Genomic DNA, 21,003 nt, shown 5'->3' on the forward strand with positions numbered 1-21,003 from the left:
ACAATTATTTTGCTTGCATATTCACACCATCCCGTTTTAGTGACATAGCTATAAGCTGCATAATCCGTATTGGTATTTTCAAATCCAAATATAAAATCCCTCTTAAAACATTTCCCGGTTACCATTGAAGTAAATAAAGAATGAGGATAGGCTGGATTACATTACTGTACAGTATATCGTATTTTGTGTGTAATAGATGAAAATATGTATTCAATGCCTTTTTCTTCATGAAATTACCAACCAACAAATTTCCTCAGGTTTGTGTAACAGTCGTGTTCGACGCGGGACACCGGGTGTTCCTCCAGACTATGTGGCAACCCAACAAAGGATGAAACAAATGGGGCGAGCACTGTCACATGATGGAGTGCAATATTATCATCATTCGCATCATGATGGTTAGCATAATTTTTTTTTTTAATTTTATTATTTTGACATTGATACGATTATATTGATGATAAAATCTATTTAAAGGTTATAGATAAGTGGAAACTAAAAATAGCTCAAGAGTTAAATACATATATAAAGGTTTCCTACAGCCAGCTTTGTAGGAGTCACGTTTTATTTTTTGGGCTGGCAAATCTTCATCCCTTTAAAAATAATAATTCCACCATAATGGTTAGCATTAATTTTTATTTTATTTTATTATTTTTCTATGAAACTTCCCTAATGTTCATAAGCTTCTCCCTCAGCCTGGTTTTATAATGATGGTTCCTCTAAAAATTTCCCATTTTCTTTCCTTTCAATAGGCTTCTTCAACCACTAGTTCAGTATTAAGACAAACTGGCTGTTAATGGCATTAACCTCGACAGGGGTACTTCACAGAAGCTTTTGTCTTTTCAGTTCTGTCACTGACCTAGTGCTATTTAGCATCTATGTGTACAGTACCTCCTCCAGATTTTTTTTTTATTTAATTTTTTTCTTTTGTAATACAGTAATCTCTTACCATATCGCTTCCTCAGTACTCCTCTTTATATTGTGAGTTTCTGAGGGTAGATGAGTTGTATATTTTTCCTATTTCAATTAATTTTCTTTGTATCTATGACATTTTTAAAGTAAATTGTATTTGGCTTGACTATACAAACCAAAGTCCTTTACATAAGAGATGGATAACAACAAAGCTGGAATATAGCAGTTAAAAATTATAACGAGTTGTCAACAACCATCTGGTAGTTACATGTTGGTAGCAGGTTGGCAACAGCCCCTCTGCTGGCTTGGTGACAAAACACTTCTATAGAAGTTGGGACTTTTGGGGGGTGTTTATGCTGGTGGGAAAGTGAGTGAAGATTTGCATAATAAGGAAAAATGCTCATTTCTTTAAAAATTTGTCATCTGTTCCTACACAGATACAAACCATTGTGCTTTACATAGGAGACTTGTCCTTAGGCAGGAGGAAATTCCAGTTCCAGCTGGATGGAAAACGTGACCCTGTATACTCGGAAATCTTGCATTTGGGATGCTGATAGAGCTAAGGATCATACCACCACTTGTACCAGTGGTTTTGTAGGTCTTTCTATCCAGAAACTTGTGCATCCACATTGTCCAAAGCTGCCAGGTGCACAGCAAAGATGGTCTATATCCACCTTCCTACCCTTTGGAGGAGGGGGAAAGGCTTCCAGACACAGAGAAGAACTTGGAGGAAGGTGGAGTCAGACTACCCTGCTGCTTGAAGAATCCAAATCCCCTCAATTTCTAAAATTATATTCAGGCTGCTCTCTGTCGGCCCCGAGAGTGGTTGTTGTCTGATACAATCTCTCTCCCTGCTACCCTGACAAATGACTAAGACAGAATGGAAACTGTTATTGCGTCTTAGTCGAGGTCCCCTAAGGATTGAGAGGCCAGAATCCACTTGGGCATCCTTGGATCCATTGGTTGGAAACTGCCTTCCAGTCTTTGCTCTCTTTCCAGCGAGAGAGATAACTGAGGGTACCCTTCCTGTTTCTTGATGATGATCAAAACCTAGCCAGGTTGTTGGTCACCGTCATCCTTCTTTCATCTCTTGGGTGATAGGGAGCAAGATGTCGTAAAATCAATCGGTGAGAGTCTGTAATTGTTGTATCCAATAGGGCGATATCTCTCGGAGAGGGAGAGATTCCCTATGGGTCTTCAACGAGTATAACCTTGAGGTGGTGTATCCTGTTCCTTTCCCAAATTATATCTCCAAGTGTCCAACTTAATGGACATTAGATGGTGTTCTATACATTAAGTGTTGAACTCTGGAGGAACTGCTGATCTGGTTGCTTTTGGCATTAGAGCTGGAGACGCGGCAGGAGTTCGACGCCTGATGTGCTTGGATGACTCGCGTCTTGTCGATGAGTGGTGCCTTCCGAAGGAGAGGGTTCCAAGAAAGAATGTTCTTGGGAAACATGTCTAGAATACTAGAACATTTAGAAGTGCATTCCGAGTGGGATCTTTTGATTGCTTTGGAGAACACACTTCTATGTATTCAGGTACAAGTGCCTAGTGCACTCAGGAGAAACTAATCTAGCTCCATCAGAAGTAACGTCTTGGCACATTGAAGAGTGACGCATCTAATGCATTCCCGCTCATGAGGGGACTGTCTAAAAGGTAAAATTGATGTGTATCTAGATGAGATGTGTGTAGGTGAGGTGCATCTAGTAGAAACTCATGAAGGAGAAGCGCGTAAGGTGTCCTTGGTGGATGAGACGCTAAAGGGCAAAGCAGATCTGGATGTGGCATATTAGGGTGAAGCACATCTGGAGGGCAAGGTGCTACAAGTTAAAGCTCGTCTGGTTGAGGCGCACGATGGAGAGGTTCATATGGAAGAAGAGAGAGAGTTGTCTCTGGAGGATGTTACCAACAATATAGGTGGTGAAGAGGAGACTCGCGTACAATCCTTGTACAATAACCCTGCAAGCATGCTCCGAAGAGACAGTGCTCAGAAAGAGGAGACCTGTGAGGGTCAGGCACTCGCTTAGAAAGCCTCTGGGAAGGTGACGAAGGGCGCTGGCCTCGGGAAGGGAGATTGGGAGGCAAATCTCCTGAAAACTCCTAATGTGGGTTAGAGACGAAATTGAAGGCTTAACATTCTCTGAAATAGGTGTCTGGAGTACCGCACCTGCTTCAACTTCTTTGAAGGTGAACCTGGTAATCCAAGGAGCACCAAAGTAAACATAAAGCATCACAATATTGAAAGGAAGAAGGTTCTTCTAAGGAGGAGGCCTCAAAGTCACTAAGGGAAACAGAAATATCTCATTGCCCCCAGGGCTTCCCCTAAGGTCGAAGGGTCACCACTCTTACTCAGTCGGCCCCCAGAGGAAGTCAAAGGAGAAGAGTTGGAGGGCAGAGTAATAATGGTGGAATGAGAAATGTGGTCTTCTTCAAATTCGTGGATGATCCCGAAGGCAAAGAATTCCTGTTGGACTAAACTTAGGAAGCCTCTGGGAAGGTGACGAAGGGCGCTGCCCTTGGGAAGGAAGACTGGGAGGCAAGTCTCCTTCTGAAAACTCCAAATGTGGGTGGGAGATGAAATGGAAGGTCTTAAATTCTCTGAAGCAGGGGCCTACCAGATGTTCCTGCTGGTGTCTTGAGCACCAAACCTGCTTCAACTACTCCTTTGAAAGTGAACCTTGGAAGGTGAACCAAGGAGCACTTAAGTAAACATAAAGCATCACAATATTGAAAGGAAGAAGGCTTCTCTAAGGAGGAGGCAGCCTCAAGGTCACTAGGGGAAACAGAAGTATCTCATTGCCCCATGGCTTGCCCTAAGGTTGATGGGTTACTACTCTTACTCATTCAGCCCCCAGAGGAAGTCAAGGGAGAAGATTTTGAGGGCAGAGTATCCATGGTGAAAGGAGAAATGATGTCTTCTTCTAATTCGTGGATGATCCCGAAGGCAAAGAATCCGTATTGGACTTTTTCCCCCTCCTGCATATGTCTTCCATTGGGAGGGTGATTACTTCCATCAGTTATTGCAGGAGGCGGCCTGGCCTCAAGAGTGTCCTTTGCAGGTCGGTCATAACTGATGAGGAGCTGGCCCTTTGCGCTAATAAAGCTACCACAGGTCTTAGGTGGCTCAACCTGAGCACTTCTGTACCTTGGCAGGCATCCTCAATAAATGCTTGAAGTTCAAACATTCTGGAAAAGAAAAAGCCAAATTAGAAAAGCTGCCAATATCCAAGCTAGAGAGAATGTCGTTATAATTTCTAACTGCTGTATTCCAGCTTAGCTGTTAACATTCTCCTATGTTAGGGACGATGGTTTGTATTCTGGTAGGAAGAAAGTAATTTTTTGGCCTAAAAATTAATATATTCAGCTTTTAACATATGAAGTTTTTACATCTGTACCCACTTCTGTTCTTCATCTAAACTCATTAATTATACTCCTAACTGTCCTCTCACTTCCTTATACTCTTAACTCCTCTCATTTCCTTATACTCCTAACTGTCCTCTCACTTCCTTATATTTCTAACTGTCCTCTCACTTCCTTATATTCCTTACTGTCCTCTCACTTCCTTATATTCCTTACTGTCCTCTCACTTCCTTATATTCCTAACTGTCCTCTCACTTCCTTATATTCCTAACTGTCCTCTCACTTCCTTATATTCCTAACTGTCCTCTCACTTCCTTATACTCCTAACTGTCCTCTCACTTCCTTATACTCCTAACTGTCCTCTCACTTCCTTATACTCTTAACTGTCCTCTCACTTCCTTATACTCTTAACTGTCCTCTCACTTCCTTATACTCTTAACTGTCCTCTCACTTCCTTATACTCTTAACTGTCCTCTCACTTCCTTATACTCTTAACTGTCCTCTCACTTCCATATCTCCCAAGGGCCTCTCCTAAGTCTCAAAGAGAAATGTTTAATCTATCACATCATTGTCCAGATTACACTGTACTAATTTTATTCATTTAGCAGATATTGAAAGTACTGTTCTTAGAAAAATAAATGAAGCCACTGCTACGGTTACAAAGAGCACATCTTGAACAGTAATTTTCAATAAAACTTGACTAATGTGTTCTATATTTTTATTCCTTCCTATTACAGTAATGTTTTGAGATTACAACTATACTCTTTCTCTCCCATCACAGAGTTCTTATAAGGTTTCAAAGTGCTTATCCCATAGCAAATACTATTTTGTATTTTGGAACCTCTAGGGAGCTGTACAGTATGCTGAATGTGCTGAAATATATATCGCTCATTGGCGGCAATGATGCAACAGAGCGCTTCGATGGTCAAACAGGGCGCTTTTCATTAGTTTTTTGGAGAGCTCTAGCCGGAGTAAGCTCAATGGCCGGGATATCCAAAGCTGGCAATCAGAGATCATCTTGAAGCGTAGACTTCCCTGCTTCTCTTGATTAAACATGCGAGTCTACCGCCTTGGACGATTGCTCTTGAAAACAAAGGTCACTGGTCCTCTTTGGTTTTCCTTCCAGAGTTAACTGAAAAAGATCCGGAGTAGCAAGTTTTGGAAGTCAGGATTTTGCTGACAAAGTTGAAGAATATAGATCACACTTGGCTTTTTTCTTCCTACACTGAAATCTCAGTCACTGGGAGGGCAACCATTCCCTAAACACATTACAAGAGGAATCCAAAGTGCAGCACTGCTATGTGCACGTCAGACACAAAGAATTAGGATCAACCTTAACCTATTTTATAAAGGTTCCACAATGTTAGTCCAGCAGTCCTGGTCAAGTCTGCATTTTATTGTTCACTCGTATTGCAATGATAAAAAGTGAGAATATTAGAATAAAACTGCACAGACCTTAAAGCCGGCTGGATGGCGTCGAGAACACGTCTGTTCAATACAATAATCAGAATTTGAATGAAGCCTCAGGTGTGCTGTCAGACAGAGGCTAACAGTGACACTGGTTGCTAGAGATTCTAGTGTCCTTCATTGACCATTACTAGCTGTCCCCATAATCTACCCATACTAAGGACGAGGGATTGTATATGTGTAGAAACAAATATCCCTTTTAAACCTTACGTATCCTTGTTGCCAAAAAACTACCCAAGTTGTTCAAGGTGTGTATTATGCTGTTTTTTCCTCAAAGTATTCGGAGACACCTTCCTCCAAGGCTATGTATACCTGTCATTTCTTCCTTTTTGATGTGGATAGTCAGTTTTTATTCCAATTTCAAAGGCTGGTAATTCTAAGTCTCGTTTAGTCTGTCAGCCTGCCATATTTCAAAGACATTTTGACTTTTACGAGATTAATCAGTTACCTAATCTTGTTCTAGTGTCGAGTAGAGCAGATCGTGGCTGTGTTTTCAGACATGCATCATCGCTCGACCTCGTACATAACCAGGGAGTACAAGGCCACCCTCCCCGTACTGAACAAGGGAGGCGCTGATAACTTTGACAAATTTGAAGAAATTAACAGATTTTATAAAGATTTGGATTCAATTTTGTATTATCAGACAAGAATACAGGTATCAGTCTGTGTCTCTTATGATTAAGAAAGAAGAACAGGTACATGTTTCAATGCTGGGAAAGTCTCTGAAGTAAAGGTGTCTGACTTCAGTTTGCTTATAAGAATAGATGCTCACCTGAACGTCAGACGGGCAAGTCCAGCCCCTGCCCCCACTGGGGTGCCCAACCCAGCTTAAACTCATGGTCCCAAGCTGGGATCAGTTTGATGCCATGTGAATACTGTACGTTACCACTGTACTAGCCAGGGGTCTACGTTCAACCTTTCTTTTATTTCTTCCTCTATTTATTGGCCTGATGTAGATGTAATTGATAAAAGTAATTGCCTAGTTGGATATCAGAACACAAGTCGGTCTATTGCTGAGGATCTGTTAACAATTGCTGTGCTGTTACTCAAAGGGATTGTTTTTGGGTGATCTTGACACGCATTTTCTTTGTCTCTCATACCAGAGACAATTTTTAAATTGCTTATTGCCATTAACCACAAGTGTCTCATTACTTTATTAGAGGCATGTATATTGAAAGGAAAGAAATTGATTTTTTTTCTATCTTAGGGGTATATATACTGTATATCAATATACTGAGCTTCTGTAAAAGCAGCAGTATAAACATCGGGTTAGTATAGAAATAACAAAATTGAATTTTTTTTGTTTTTAAATTTTATTTTCTATGTACTCAATCAAGGAATATCTCATTTTTATCAAAATATAAATAAAGCTGTTAAGGGAAGATGGTTAAGAAAAGAAAAAATCAAGTTTTTGGAAAAATTCCATCTATCTTCTCAAATAGTTTAGTCCAATTTGTTTGCTATTTTCTGAAAGATATCAGCTTTAAGGTAATTACTGTATATATTAGAACAAAATATATCATTCTAATGACAGGATAATTTTTCTTTCTAGATGAAGAGGAAGATGCTCAAGTATCAGCTGTGTAAAGAGAAGAGTTCTATTATGACTGTCTTCTGTAGTTATTTGAAGAGTATCTTACTCTTTAAGCAGGAATAAAAATTCTTGCAAGTTATCAGATAAGTGTGAAAAATAAACCAAAGATTTATGGGTCTTAGAATTGATGTATCCTTATCACTGATGAATTTTGTATAGGAAATTAATATATTTATTTATATATATTTGGTTGTAACTGCAGTTATATCTCATACTAGATTTTTTTTTCATATAAGTTGGATAAGGAATCAGTTCATAAGCTCTCGAGGTACTGGGGCACAGATGAAATATTTTTAATATGGATAAAACAAATACATGTGGACCATGCATTTGTATGAATCCATGTATCTATTTATAGAGTTATTCCCTGTCCTTAAATTAGATATGCATAATATTTAGTTATTAGTCTCGGAGAGAAATTTATGATGCTTACTGATTATGTCTCAAAAGTTTATTATGTTTGTAAGCATCGGTAAATGTGATTACTTCCTGTTGTCCCTAGACTTTTAAAGCCAGCCAAAACCAATTGTCGTCCAAATTGCCCCACTGTGTGGACTAAGTCATTAGAAGTCCTTTAAATTAATGTTAAGGATACTATTTTCCACCTCGGTGATATCATGGAAATGCATGTTGCTTGGATTCCCTAGAGTTAGGGTATCATCATGTCATTTTTCTTTAAAATGTAGATTAAAACTGTACAGGAGTAAAGAATCTGATATCATCCAGAAGTAATGTATTATTGTAATGTATTTTATTGTATTTTCCCTGTATTCAGGTTGAACGAGTCTGATGTTTGTATAAAATAGTATATAAAGGGACTCTGTGCTCAGCTGAGGATACTTATATTTTGTTTAATATTTCACTCTTCCATAACTGATGGCCCTTTTTGGTGGCTTGTTTGGAAATGTACAAATAAACTTTAATTTGTAATTTTTTTTTCCCTGCCCTACATCTACATATTTTAAGTAATAAATTTTCAATGTTGTGTAATAAGTTTAAATTTATTGAACTAGCACTAAGGATCCACAAGTTGTAAATTTTTTAGCTGAAGTTTATTGAACTAGCACTAAGATTCCAGACATTTTGATTTTACTGCAGCACAATGCAGGCAATACAAAATGTCATTCGTAGATAATTTGTATTTTTCCTAACTATACAAACCTTAGCTATTTACATGGGGTAATTACTTTGGCGTAGCTGAACGACGAGCCATAAAAGTTTTAACGAGGGTTTCCTACCCCGCCGCTAGTTAGCAGGTGGTAGGGAGGGGTAGCTTGCTACCCCTCCCTCCTCACACACACCGGTGAATACTTCACTTTACTTAGAGGTAGGACTTATCTTGGGGGACAGGGCTGGCGGGCACATAACTGTAAATAGCTAAGGTTTGTATAGTTATGAAAAATACAAATTATCTACGAATTTGTCATTTGTTCCGTAACTGAAATACAAACCACGCTATTTACATGGGGGTGACTTAACCCTTAGGAAGGGTGGTAAGTCCCCTGCCATACTGGCTTTGACTTGCCCGGGGACCCCGTACCCGAGTTTGGAAGAACTCGTGGGTTGAGGGGGCCCCTGCTCCTCGCAGGCAGTTGTGAGACTGCTGCAGCCTACGTAAGTTGTGTGTGAAGGTGAGCAGTGACTCGTCCTAGGAAGTTGACCTGGAGTTCTTCAGATGGAAATCTAGGCTAGGACTCTCCCAATACCACCTCGTCAGGGTATGGGGACATGACAGTATTACAACTTAATACTAGGTACACAAAGGAGCATGGTTTACCTGCAGAGGTTCGAGGTCAGCTGTGCAAAGGACCCAGGATGCTGTTTTCTCCAAGGGAGGAGAGGATGAAGAAAAGAAAAGGTCCAGACATCTTTTCATTCACACATACTAAAACTGGGTAACAATGCCCTCAACCTTCTGCTACTTGTCCAATAAGGAGCCTGAGGTTAGACCAGCTGTTGTGCAGCCACCACAGGGCCGATAGAGAACGTATCGAGCCTCCTGTGTGTCACGTCTTGCAGATAGTGGGCCGTGAAGGTGGTCTGACGCTTCCACACCCCAGCTTGAAGGACCTGCGTCACCGAAAAGTTCTTCTTGAAGGCCAGGGACGTAGCCACGCCCCTGACATCATGCGCCCTAGGGCGACGTGACGGAGGAGGGTCAGGATTCAGGGCCAGATGAATTACCTTGCGAATCCAGGCCGAGATGGTATTCCAGGTGACCCTCCTCTTTGTTTCCCCAGTGCTCACGAACAAAGCTCGCACCGGGGGGCGGGCTGCAACTGTTCTTTCAAGATACAACCTCAGACTCCTGACTGGGCCCAGTAGGAGATGGTCTAGGTCATCTATTACAGAACGGAGAATCGAAACCTGGAAGGAGTCGAACCTTAGGTCTGGCACTCCCGGGTTCTGAGTCTTGGCAACAAACTCAGGGACGAAACTGAACGTTACCTCCCCCCATCCCCTTGAATGGGCGACGTCGTAGGAGAGACCATGAAGTTCGCTGACTCGCTTGGCCGAGGCCAAAGCTAGCAGGAACACAGTCTTCCAGGTAAGGTGGCTATCAGAAGCCTGGTGTAATGGTTCATAGGGAGGTCTCTTAAGAGACCTGAGAACTCTAACCACGTTCCAAGGAGGAGGTCTCACTTCCGACTGAGGGCAGGTAAGCTTGTAACTCCGTATGAGAGGAGACAGTTCCAGCGAGGAGGAAATTTCCATTCCTTTGAGCCTGAAGGCAAGACTTAAGGCTGAGCAATAGCCTTTCACCGCCGGGACTGAAAGGCGCATTTCTTCCCGCAGATAAACGAGGAACTCCGCTATTGCTGGTAAAGTGGCATCGAGGGGAGAGATACCCCTTCCATGGCACCAACCACAGAAAACTTGCCACTTCGCCTGGTAGACTCCTGCGGATGACTTGCGCAGGTGGCCAGACATCCTTTAAGCAACTTGTTGCGAAAATCCTCTCTCTGTGAGGAGATGCTGGATAGTCTCCAGGTGTGAACCCGAAGCGAAGCTACGGCTTTGTGGTAGATGTTGGAGTGTGGTTGTTTGAGTAGCTCGCGACGTGGAGGGAGCTCCCTCGGGATCTCTGTGAGGAGCTGCAGATGGTCTGGGAACTACTCTGCATGATGCCATAGCGGAGCTATCAAGGTCATTGAGAGATTGACCGATGTTCTGGTCTTGTTGAGTACCCTCTTCATCAGACAGAACGGGGGAAAGGCGTACACATCGACGTTGTTCCACCGTTGTTGGAAGGCATCTTGCCAGAGAGCCTTGGGGTCCGGGACTGGGGAGCAGTACAGTGGGAGCTTGGTGTTCAGCGCCATAGCGAACAGGTCCACCAACGGGGAACCCCACAAAGTCAGGACTTTGTTGGCTATCTGAGGATCCAAAGACCACTCGGTACTCACTATCTGCGTCGCTCTGCTCAGACTGTCGGCGAGCACATTCCTTTTGCCTGGAATGAAGCGAGCCGCTAGTGAAATCGAGTGGACTTCGGACCATCTCAGGATCTCTACTGCAAGATGGGATAGCTGTTCCGAAAAGGTACCTCCCTGCTTGTTGATATAAGCCACGACCGTGGTGTTGCTCATCACCACCACAGAGTGGCCCGCCAGGACTTGGTGGAATTTCTGAAGTGCCAGGTATACGGCCTTCATTTCTAGCAGGTTTATGTGAAGGTACTTTTCTGATTCTGACCACAGGCCTGAGGTCCTGTGGCTCAGAATGTGGGCCCCCCACCCTTTGTTTGATGCATCCGAAAACAGCATCAAATCCGGGGAAGGGACGAGAAGATCGACTCCCTTTCGTATGTTCTCGTCTGCCACCCACCAACTGACTCCACCGAGACTTGAGTCGCCACTGGAGAGATCTCATCCTGAGGCGGCTGTTGGGGACGAGACGGGTCAGGGAGGAGAGGTGGCCGAGGAGACAAAGCCACGATTGAGCTGTGAGTTCCTCTCGATTGAGGAAAGGTTTCGCAACCTTCCTCAGCCTTGCTATCCTTTCGTCTGATGGGAAGGCTTTGTGGAGATTGGTGTCTATGACCATGCCTAGTTATACCAGTCTCTGAGAAGGCTGCAGAGAGGACTTCTCGAGATTTACCACGAAGAAGGGTTGCCTCCGAATCTGCTAGGATCAGCCAGTCGTCCAGATAACGAAGGAGACGGATGCCGATTCTGTGGGCCCATGAAGAGATGAGGGTGAAAACTCTGGTGAACACCTGAGGAGCTGTGGAGAGACCGAAACAGCACCTTGAACTGGTAGATCTTGTTGTCTAGGCAAAATCTCAGGTACTTCCTTGAAGATGGATGGATTGGGATCTGGAAGTACGCATCCTTCAGGTCCAGTGTGCACATGAAGTCTTGTGGTCTCACTGCAAGTCTGACCGTGTCTGCCGTCTCCATGCTGAACGGAGTCTGCTTGACAAACCCGTTCAGGGGCGAGAGGTCGATGACTGGTCTCCAGCCTCCAGACGCCTTTCTCACAAGAAAGAGTCGACTGTAGAAGCCTGGGGACCCGTCTACACCTTCCTGGAGAGCGTCCTTCTCTAACATGGTCTGGACTTCGGCCCGGAGGGCCTGCCTTTTTGCCGATCCCATGGCAAAAGATCTCAACGACACTGGGTTCGCTGTCAGGGGAGGTAGAGAGGCTGTGAACGGGACGCGATAACCTAGAGAGATCACGGAGATCGTCCAGTCATTCGCCCCAAGTTGCTGCCACCTTGTCGAGCAACTCTGAAGGCATCCCCCCACTGGTGGACATGCAGGGGGATTGCCAACCCTAGCGCTTCCGGCCTCAGCTGGTACCTCTAGGGTTTTTGCCTCCCCTGGAGGACTTCTTGCCCCTTCTGCTCTTGGCAGGAAAGGGCTTAGACACTTTGGGCTTCGCTGCGGTGGTCGTCTTCTTTGTGTCCTTCGCGGGACGGGGCTGCTGGACTGCTGGAGGCTTGTAGGGACTCGATGTCAGGGCCCTGTGGATGAGGGAATCCTGGTTGGATTTCATCCACCTCTCGGCAGTGAGCTCCACGTCCTTAGGCTTAAACAGGCTCTTACCGAGAACGGAAGAGTATCTGAGCCTGCTAAATTCCGCACTGGGTACCTTATGATAGAACCTCTCGGTCACAGTGTCCTGACGCTTGAGGATCGTGTTGGCCCACAAGCTCGAGACTTGGTGGGCCAGAAACTCAATGGTCGTGTGCCCGAGAGAAGAAAGGTTTCCAGCGCCTTCCTGGTGCTTTCTTTGGAGAGGTCCTCGGACCGCACCAGAATGCCCAGAGACCCCAGCCAGATGTCGAGCCACGAAGCCGCCTGCATGGCGCACTTGGTGACCTCCTGGCTCAGGATCTCAGTGGCTGAGGAGGACACGTGCCGGTTGGAGTCTCTCTCAAGTGGGACTCCCCCTGTGAGTTCTTCCACGGAGTGGTGTAAGGGAAGACTCAGAGAAGACTCCTCGAGGATCTCGAAGTGCCTCCTCTGATGGACTCGAGGAGGAGGGAGGAGCTTATTACCGGCACTCGATCTGCTGGAGGAGGCAAGCTGAGAGAGCTGGCCCTCGACCTTGTCCCTGGCACTCTTCATCCCTTGAGACCAGGGCAAAGCTGCACTGGCCCTAGAGGGTTTCTGAGTGTCGTAGACGCGGTCCAGGACCATGTCCTTCCCTTCACGAGGTGGGACCTCAGGATCTGAGATCCCGTTAAGGTTCCTCATGAGGGTCAGGACCTGCTAGAACGCGTGTTCTGACTCTTGGTGTTCTCCTCCCAAAGGACTTGTAGCGAAGTCTCCCGTCCCCAGTGGCTCTTCCGGGGGGACACGTGGACATCCTCGGCGGCTCTAGACTGCTCCTGCCTGATCCACGCTGACGATTTGGGGATCGTCTTAGTCCTTAGGCTCGCTCCTGGGCGGGATACAGGACTCGAGAAGCGAAGGGGGCAGGTCCTTCTCCACCTCTGGACGAGAAGACCTCTCGGGAAAAGGAGGAACCTCCCCCATTGGTGCGATGGGGGAGTGTTCCGGCTCATCCGACTCTCATGAGGAGGGGTAATCCTCCTCCGCAGGGGAGGGCGAGAGGGTCTGAGGGGGAGGAGGATCCTTGCGAAAGGATCTGCGCGGAGACAGAATAGGCTTCGGAGGAGGTTCCACAGGAAAGACTCCTCTCTTCCTCTTCAGGGGGGAGGAAGCTGCCGCTGGTTCGTGACCCGAATCAGAGAGGGCGGGCTTAATCGCCTGCACAAGGGCTCTGACTAAGGTGCCGAACCAGGGCTGCTGTCTGACAGTCGCACTGTCGGACACCCCCTCTAGAAGGAAGGGGATCGAGGGATCCCTAGGAGGAGTCGACAAACGAAGGTTCGCCTGTAGGGCTGAAAAAGAAGAACTCCTAGACCTGTCCGGGGAGCGCGCTAGTCTGCACATGCGGGGAGGGGAACGCGACGAAGAAGAGTCTGCCTGTCGGTGCTTGCGCTGAGGCTCGTAAAACCGCGGGGCCGCTAGGAGGGAGTTACCTGTACCGCGGGGCCGCTAGGAGGGAGTTGCCTGTACCGCAGGGCCGCTAGGAGGCAGTTGCCTGTACCGCGGGGCCGCTAGTGATACCAAGCACTTTGCAGCTAGAACTCATTTGGTGGTGGTGGTGGTGGTGGTGGTGGTGGTGGTGGTGGTGGTGGTGGTGGTGGTGGTGGTGATGAGGATGATGGGAAAATTTGAGTAAGGACTCTGCTTTGAATGGTTAGGAAAAATATTTTTTTTTTCAACTTTTCACTTGTTCCTAATAGATAATTCAAACAATCATTCTTTATTATTGAAGACCTTTCCTTACGAAGGTCCTGGGAGCCAAAGATAATAATCAAGTCTCCTTATACCTCGTGAACCAACTTGTAAAAAGACTGGAACACTGCTTGCGTTTCAAAGAACTAAATTGGGCATCAACCTGTGTTGTAACCTGGCAAACTTGATAAGGCTATAATATGGATCAGTGGGTTTACATGGATACAACACACAAACCCCCCTCGATATGAGTGATAGACAGAGGGGGATACCCCCTCTTAAGAAAATCATAAGGTAGCTGAAAGCTAGGTGGTCTTACCTCCACTTCAGGATGAGTCCAGCTTGTAATACTCCTGATGCTTTACCCCCAGACAGAAGATTGAAAGAAAAATGAAAAATCCAGTCATTTATCACTTTCAACCCAAGCTTACTCGTAACCTCCGCCCTTGACCCAAAGCTACTTGTTTTGTAAGGGAGCTGAGGTAGCTAAACCACTTGCTTGAGGAGTGACATCAGGTCCAAGGGTAAAGATTTCCATGGACCTGTGGGTTACATCTTGTAGGTAATGGGCAGTGAAGGTTATTGTCTGATGTTTCCAAACTGCCACCTGAAAAACTGGGGCCACAGAGAAGTTTTGTGAAAAGGCTAAAAAGGTACTGATACCTCTGATATCATGAGCTTTTATTCATACTCCACTTTCAGCCGGAGAAAAAAGGGAACGTGAAATTGCTTCCCTTAACCAGAAGGCAATGGTGTTCTTGAAAACCTTTTTGTTTCTTCCAGTAATACCCAAAAGATGTTACAGATATTTAGTGGATCTGTTGCATGTGAGCTAAGCTCTCAATACCCTTACAGGACAGTAACAGCTGATCAGGATCTTTTGTTACTTCTCTGAGACTTGCAACCTGAAACGACAAAAACTTTGGATTGCTAGAAGACGGGTTTTGAGTTTTGGCGACAAACTCAGGGCTGAAGCCAAGACTTCCCTTCATACCCTTGACTGGGTAATGTTGAAGGAGAGCCTGTGAAGTTCGCTAACTCGTTTGGACAAGGCCAAAACGAGCAGAAACACTGTTTTCAGGGTTGGATCCTTATCTGATGCCTGTTTCAAAGGCCTGTAAGCTGCCATCTTTAGGGAAGGTAAAAAACAACACTCCAACCCAGTGGGCATACTTCAACTGGAGGGCAAGACTGCTCGAAGCTCCGTATGAGCAGAGATGTCCTCATAAGAAAAAATGTCAACCAGTTATGTCTAAAGACTTGGTTCACGGCTAAGCATTATCCTTTCACCGCAAAAATAGAGTAGTCTCTCCTTACAGGGGTAAAGGAAAAAAATTGGTGACTATTGGTACAAAGGCTCTGAAAGGATGGATATGACTTTCATGACACCAACCACAGATGATGGCCCACTTAGCCTAATAAGAGTGCAGACAAGGATTTGCAGAGGTACCCAAACATCTGTTGTGCTGTCTCTCAAGAAAAGCCTTTCCACGAGAAGAGATGCTGGATAATCTCAATACGCTAAGACATAGAGACTTCACCACCTCATGGAAAATGCTGATATGGGGCTGGCATAGCGGGTTAGGTTGTGGAGGAAGTTTTTTCGTCTAATCTTCTGACAGGTGGAGTAGGTCTGTGTACTGCTCCATGTAGTTCACAATCGAGCTACGAGTCATGACTACATTTTGAGAAAAGGACCAAGCTTATTCAGTAACCTTCTTAGAAGGAAAAGCGTAGGCATCGAGCCCATTCCATGGATGCTGGAATGTGGCCCAGAACGGTGCTGCTGGGTCCGGGACTGGTGAGCAGTAGAGCAGGAGCTTCTTGAGGAATGTGGCAAACAGATCTATTGTCGGAGAACTAGGTTGAGTGGGAGCCCTTAGGCCTTCGAGGCAGATGTTCCCATGGAAGAGCCCCCTTGCAGGAGCAGGAGCAGCATTTACCTGAAAGCAAGTAGCTTTTCTGGAGGTGTTGTCGCTCATTAACACCGCTGAGTGGTCTTTGAGAAAAGGGGCCATGAGTGCTGTAAGGCAAGCCAAGTCGCCCTTAACTCTTGAATATTGGTTTGGTCTCGACGGTCCTGGTCTGACCACACTTCTCATACCATCTGATGGTCTAGATGGCCTCCCCAGCCCTCTTATGAATTGTCTGTAAACAGATGAAACTCCAGAGGTGGGACTGTTAACAGGACTCCTTTCTTCAAGTTCATAGTTTATAACCACCACTTCAGATCTTGGGCTTCTGTTCCCAGGGTCATTAACTACTGGGGATTGAAGTGTTGCAACCATGACGACTTCAGTCACCATTGAAGAGGTCATAACCGTAGTCTTCTTCCTGGAACTAACCGTTCCCAAGAAGAGAGTTGACCCAGGATCTTCTGACAAGAGTGGGTTGGCGAACTTGGACATTGAAGAAAGGGCGAGCCGTTTGACAAAGTCGAGTATACTTTTTTCTGATGGGAATACTCGTCCCTAAATGGTGTCATACTTGTCGAATGGTGTCAACCTCCATCCCTAGGTATATGAATCTCTGGGATGGGATGATGGTGGACTTCTCTTGTTTTATCAGGACTCCCAGGTCCTGACAAAAGTCGAGAACCCTGTTGTGAAGGGCTAGAAAGTCATCTAGGTACTGAAGCAACCTGATTCCAATGGCTTGAGTCCAGGATAACAAAAAGCAGAAAACCCTTATGAATAACTGTGGGGTTGTCGACAGAACGAAGCAAAGGACCTTGAACTGGTATACCTTTCTGTCATCTACCACCCACAGGTAATTCAAAGATGCCAGATGTACAGTACCAGAAACTGGAAGTAAGTGTCCTTGAGGTCCAGCGTCACAAGGAAGTCCCCTGGTCTTACCGCCTAAACAACACTTGATGGAGTCTCCATTTTGAACAGCATCTGGTGAACAATGGATTCAAAGCAAGAGATCGATGACTGTGGTCTCCAGCCTTCTAATGCCTTTTTCACAAGAAAAAGTTGACTGAAGAGACCACAAGACCAGTCGACAACTTCCTGAAGAGCTTCCCTTTGCATCATATCCTTGTCTTCTTCCTGTGGGGCAAGATGTTGAACAGAAGGAGGTATCCCGATTGCAAAACCCTCATCGTCCAGTCTTTTACCCCATGAGAATGCCACCTCCAATTCCTTTGTAAACATCCTCCCACTGGAGGTAGGGTTGGGGGAATGCCCATCCTAGTGCATAGGTCTACCGTTCCCTTGCCTTTCCATCAGTTATGTCTTTGGGACTGGTGAGAAGTGAGAAGGAAGGTTTCCTGAGGATTGGTTGGGGGGCAAGCACCTCTTCTCTTAGGTGATATGGGATGATTTTCAGTTTGCAATTATCCTGATGTTCAAGGCTGTGGTGGATGGAACGACACCGCCTTCTGCATTAAGGAGTCTTGGGCACGTTTCCTCCATTCCTCTGTGGTGGAAGCCATCTCTTCGAAAGGAAATAATAAAGGCTCTGTAAGAGAGGTGTTCCTTAGGTCCAGCTTCTCTCTCCTACCGATGCACTTATGCATCCTGGAGGTCACGGCTTCTCACAGGCCTCCAAGCATTTGAATACCCACTTAGTCCACTGGCTGGCTGCATTGTGCATCACATAATCGACTGCCCTAATGCCTATAAGCACAATGTTTTTCAGCATCAACTTCTTGTCTGGGTCAGTATAGTCGGACGTGTCACTGAGATAATCGTCAGTGCCAGACCAGTGGCCTGGAGGGTGTTCATGGCCGTGACTTGCATTGCTGTTGCTTCTGCTTAAGAGGAGACTGGTATCAAAAAGCATCTCTCTGACAAGCAGACCATAGTAATGACAGCAACCTTTGGAAGATGAGAAGGAAGAGCTACTTCAGTCCTATATTTCTTCTGCTTAGGCAAAGGAATGGCGATCAGCCGAAAAGACTTATTCGCCTTTAAGGAATTCTTCTCCTGCATAGCCTGTTCCTGGACTTCACCTAGCACATCCTTGGCTAGGGTGGACCAAGGTATCTCTAGGCATAATTTATCAATAGAGGGAGCATGGCAAAGGATGTTTATGGCGGCAGTACTGCCCACCAGAGGAGACCCTAATTCATCATCAAGGTTGTTGATGGTACAGATGCTGCAGAGAACCTTGAAGAAGGTGGACTCAGCCTCTACTTCTTCCAATGCTGCCGTTCTGGATACAGCCTGCTGTGGGGCATTGCTTTCCACTTCCGAAGAAGCGGACGAACCCTCATACGTCGACTAGGATCTCAGAGAGGGAGAGGGTCATATGTAACTGGCTGTGGGAGCCCAGCGGTCATCAAGGAGGAGAGTCCAGCCTGATGTACAAATCGCACCATTTGGAGTTGTTTATTAGGGTTTGCCGGAAGAAATTTCTTCTTGGTGAAGGTAGTACCTATCTTCCCTTTTTGTAATGCACTATCAGAAAAAGGAAACAAGGGCCTACAAGCCTAGCACAGATCTCTAGGATTTGATGGTCTGATGAAGATGAAGTACTGCAACTCGACAAATTCAATCGGTATAAGTCTAGGGATCAGTAACGGAGATCTCCCTCGAAAAAAAGAGGTCCCCTGAGAGTTCTACGTGGGGTGGATAGGGCAGGAACCTTCTTCCTATTCCTCTGCCTGGAGAGTGCATCGATCATTGATGGACCACAAGAAAACGGAGACAGATATCTCGCTTGGATTTCTTGGTCGATGGGGAATCCTAATTCTGAGAATGAACCAGACAATGGGGAATTACCAGGATGGTGGACAATTCCGAAGCTGGTACAGCTGGAGACGCAGGACTTGAAGGAGCCTTTTGCTTAGCAACCATAGCTGGAGAAGAAATCCCCATTCTGGGTTGCTCTTTAATTTCCTCCGTCAGAGAACGATCTGTTCAATGACACGAATATCTAAATGTCGGAGAATATCTCGGGAGATGAAGAATGATGGCGAGAAGGCCTGGAAGTTATAAGTTGAAGTGAAGAGACATCAGAGGCATCTAAGATTCCCCTCCGAAGAGGGAGGATTTGACAAGGTTAAAGAACCTTGGAGCTCATTCCGAAGAGCTAATGCTCTATAAGAGATCTTCAGAGGAGCAAAGTCCTGGGTTCAACCCTGAAGAAGACACCAGCAGTCAACAGCTGCACTTCGTTATGAGATGATCCTCTGGATGGAAAACGAATCTCACCTGATGGTCCCTGGACAGGTGAGGGAAGAACAGGAAAACCAGAAAAACTAATGCTCTCAGCAAAGGGCTGCTCCTGTTCCTGCAAGGGGGCTCTTCCATGGGAACATCCACCTCGAAGTCCTAATGGCTCCCACTCAAGCTGAAAAAAAAACATTCCCCCTTAGGACTTCCCTACCTCAAGGATTGCCAAGGTAAGTTAAGTGAGAGGTTGTCGTTAAACCACCTCAAGGATACCTCCAAGGGCACTAAAGACTGCTTTCCCAAGGATGGCAACCACATAAACCACAAAGTCCAGTCCCCTGAATGCCAGGCAGGGATGAAACTCAAAAGTTTGAACACACATACTACTAAGAAGCCCTTGGATGCGGTCGAAGCCTCTGCAGGAACACATGAAGAAACACTTCACATATTCAAGAAGGTGCAGAAGAGTCACAAAACATCCTTCAAGCAATTCCTAAACAAGCTGGAAAAGTAAGAAACAAAAAATTACAGCCAGTGAGAACATCTGTCTTACCCATGGCTGAAATCTTAAATGGATGGTCAGTGAGCTGGGGGGGGGGGAATCACCTCCCAGCTACCATTAGGTAATTACCTGTCAGTTGCTTACACCTCATCATAATTATAACTGCCATATTCCAGCTTTGCTTTTATATATTCTATAGTAAAGGACAATGGTTTCTATTTGTGTAATAAAAAATTTTGATTAAACATGGAATAATCAGAGAAATTTCGAGGTTTGCCTATATGCAAAATAAATTAGCTACCCTCCAAATCCTAATAAACAGACCCAGGAGAAATACATCTGTTAGTCTGACCCCCTCTCAAGACTTTAAATGTCTCAAATGTGGAAGTAAAGGATAAAAAGAAAAATTGCTGTGGTAGGTTGCAGATTTGCCATAACTGATGTAAGGTTTTGACATTTGCTGTTCCAGCAGTCAATATGACAAATTCGAAGATAATTTGTATTTTTCCTAACCATACAAACCTTAGCTATTTACAAAGGGTTACCTTTTAGCGTAGCTGAAATGGCGAGCCATTAGAATTTAACGAGGGTGTATTACTCCCGCGCTAGTTAACGGGGGGGTAGGGGAGTGGTAGCTAGCTACCCCTCCTCCCCCTCACACACAGGTGAATACTCACTTTCACTTAGAGGTAGGACTTGTCTTGGGGGACAGGGCTGGCGGGCAAATATGTGTAAATAGCTAAGGTTTGTATGGTTAGGAAAAATACAAATCATCTTAAAATTTGTCATTTGTTCCATAACCGGAATACAAACCACGCTATTTACAAAGGGTGACTTACCCCTTAGGAAGGGTGGAAAGTCCCCAGCCATACTGGCTTTGGCTTTACCCGGGGACTCAGAATCCGAGTGAGTCGCACTCGAGAAAAGGAGTCCCTGCACCTCACAAGTTCCTTGCTCCGCAAGGAACCATGTGGCCTACGTAAGCTTGTGTGTGAAGGAAGAAGTGTGACCCGTCCTAGGCAGTTGACCTGGAGTTCCAGAAGGAACTCTGGGTTAGGACGTTCCCAATACCACCTCGTCAGGGTATGGGGGACGCGACAGTATTGACTCAATACTCGGAACACAAGGAAGCATGGTTTACCTGCAGAGGTTCGAGGTCAGCTATGCAGAGACCAGGATGCTGCTTCCCCGTAGAGGGGATGATGAAGAAAGAAGTAAGGGCCAGACATACTTCTTTCGTTCATGCAGACTAAAACCTGATAACAATGCCCTCAACCTTCTGCTACCTGTCCA

General features: G+C 45.4%; 1 protein-coding gene across 5 annotated transcripts in view; it reads left to right on the plus strand.

Moving 5' to 3' along the window:
* Positions 1 to 8,260, plus strand: part of PDZ-GEF (PDZ domain-containing guanine nucleotide exchange factor) — a 120,294-nt gene extending 112,034 nt beyond the window's left edge. For all 5 annotated transcript variants that reach the window (XM_068374942.1, XM_068374944.1, XM_068374946.1 and 2 more), the window contains 2 exons: positions 258 to 395; positions 7,289 to 8,260. In XM_068374942.1, coding sequence (XP_068231043.1) covers positions 258 to 395; positions 7,289 to 7,323 — 173 coding nt within the window. In that variant the 3' untranslated portion in view covers positions 7,324 to 8,260. The remainder of the gene's footprint in view (positions 1 to 257; positions 396 to 7,288) is intronic.
* Positions 8,261 to 21,003: the final 12,743 nt, after the last annotated feature.

Source organism: Palaemon carinicauda, chromosome 6 (assembly GCF_036898095.1).
Source record: "Palaemon carinicauda isolate YSFRI2023 chromosome 6, ASM3689809v2, whole genome shotgun sequence".
NCBI lineage: Eukaryota > Metazoa > Arthropoda > Malacostraca > Decapoda > Palaemonidae > Palaemon > Palaemon carinicauda.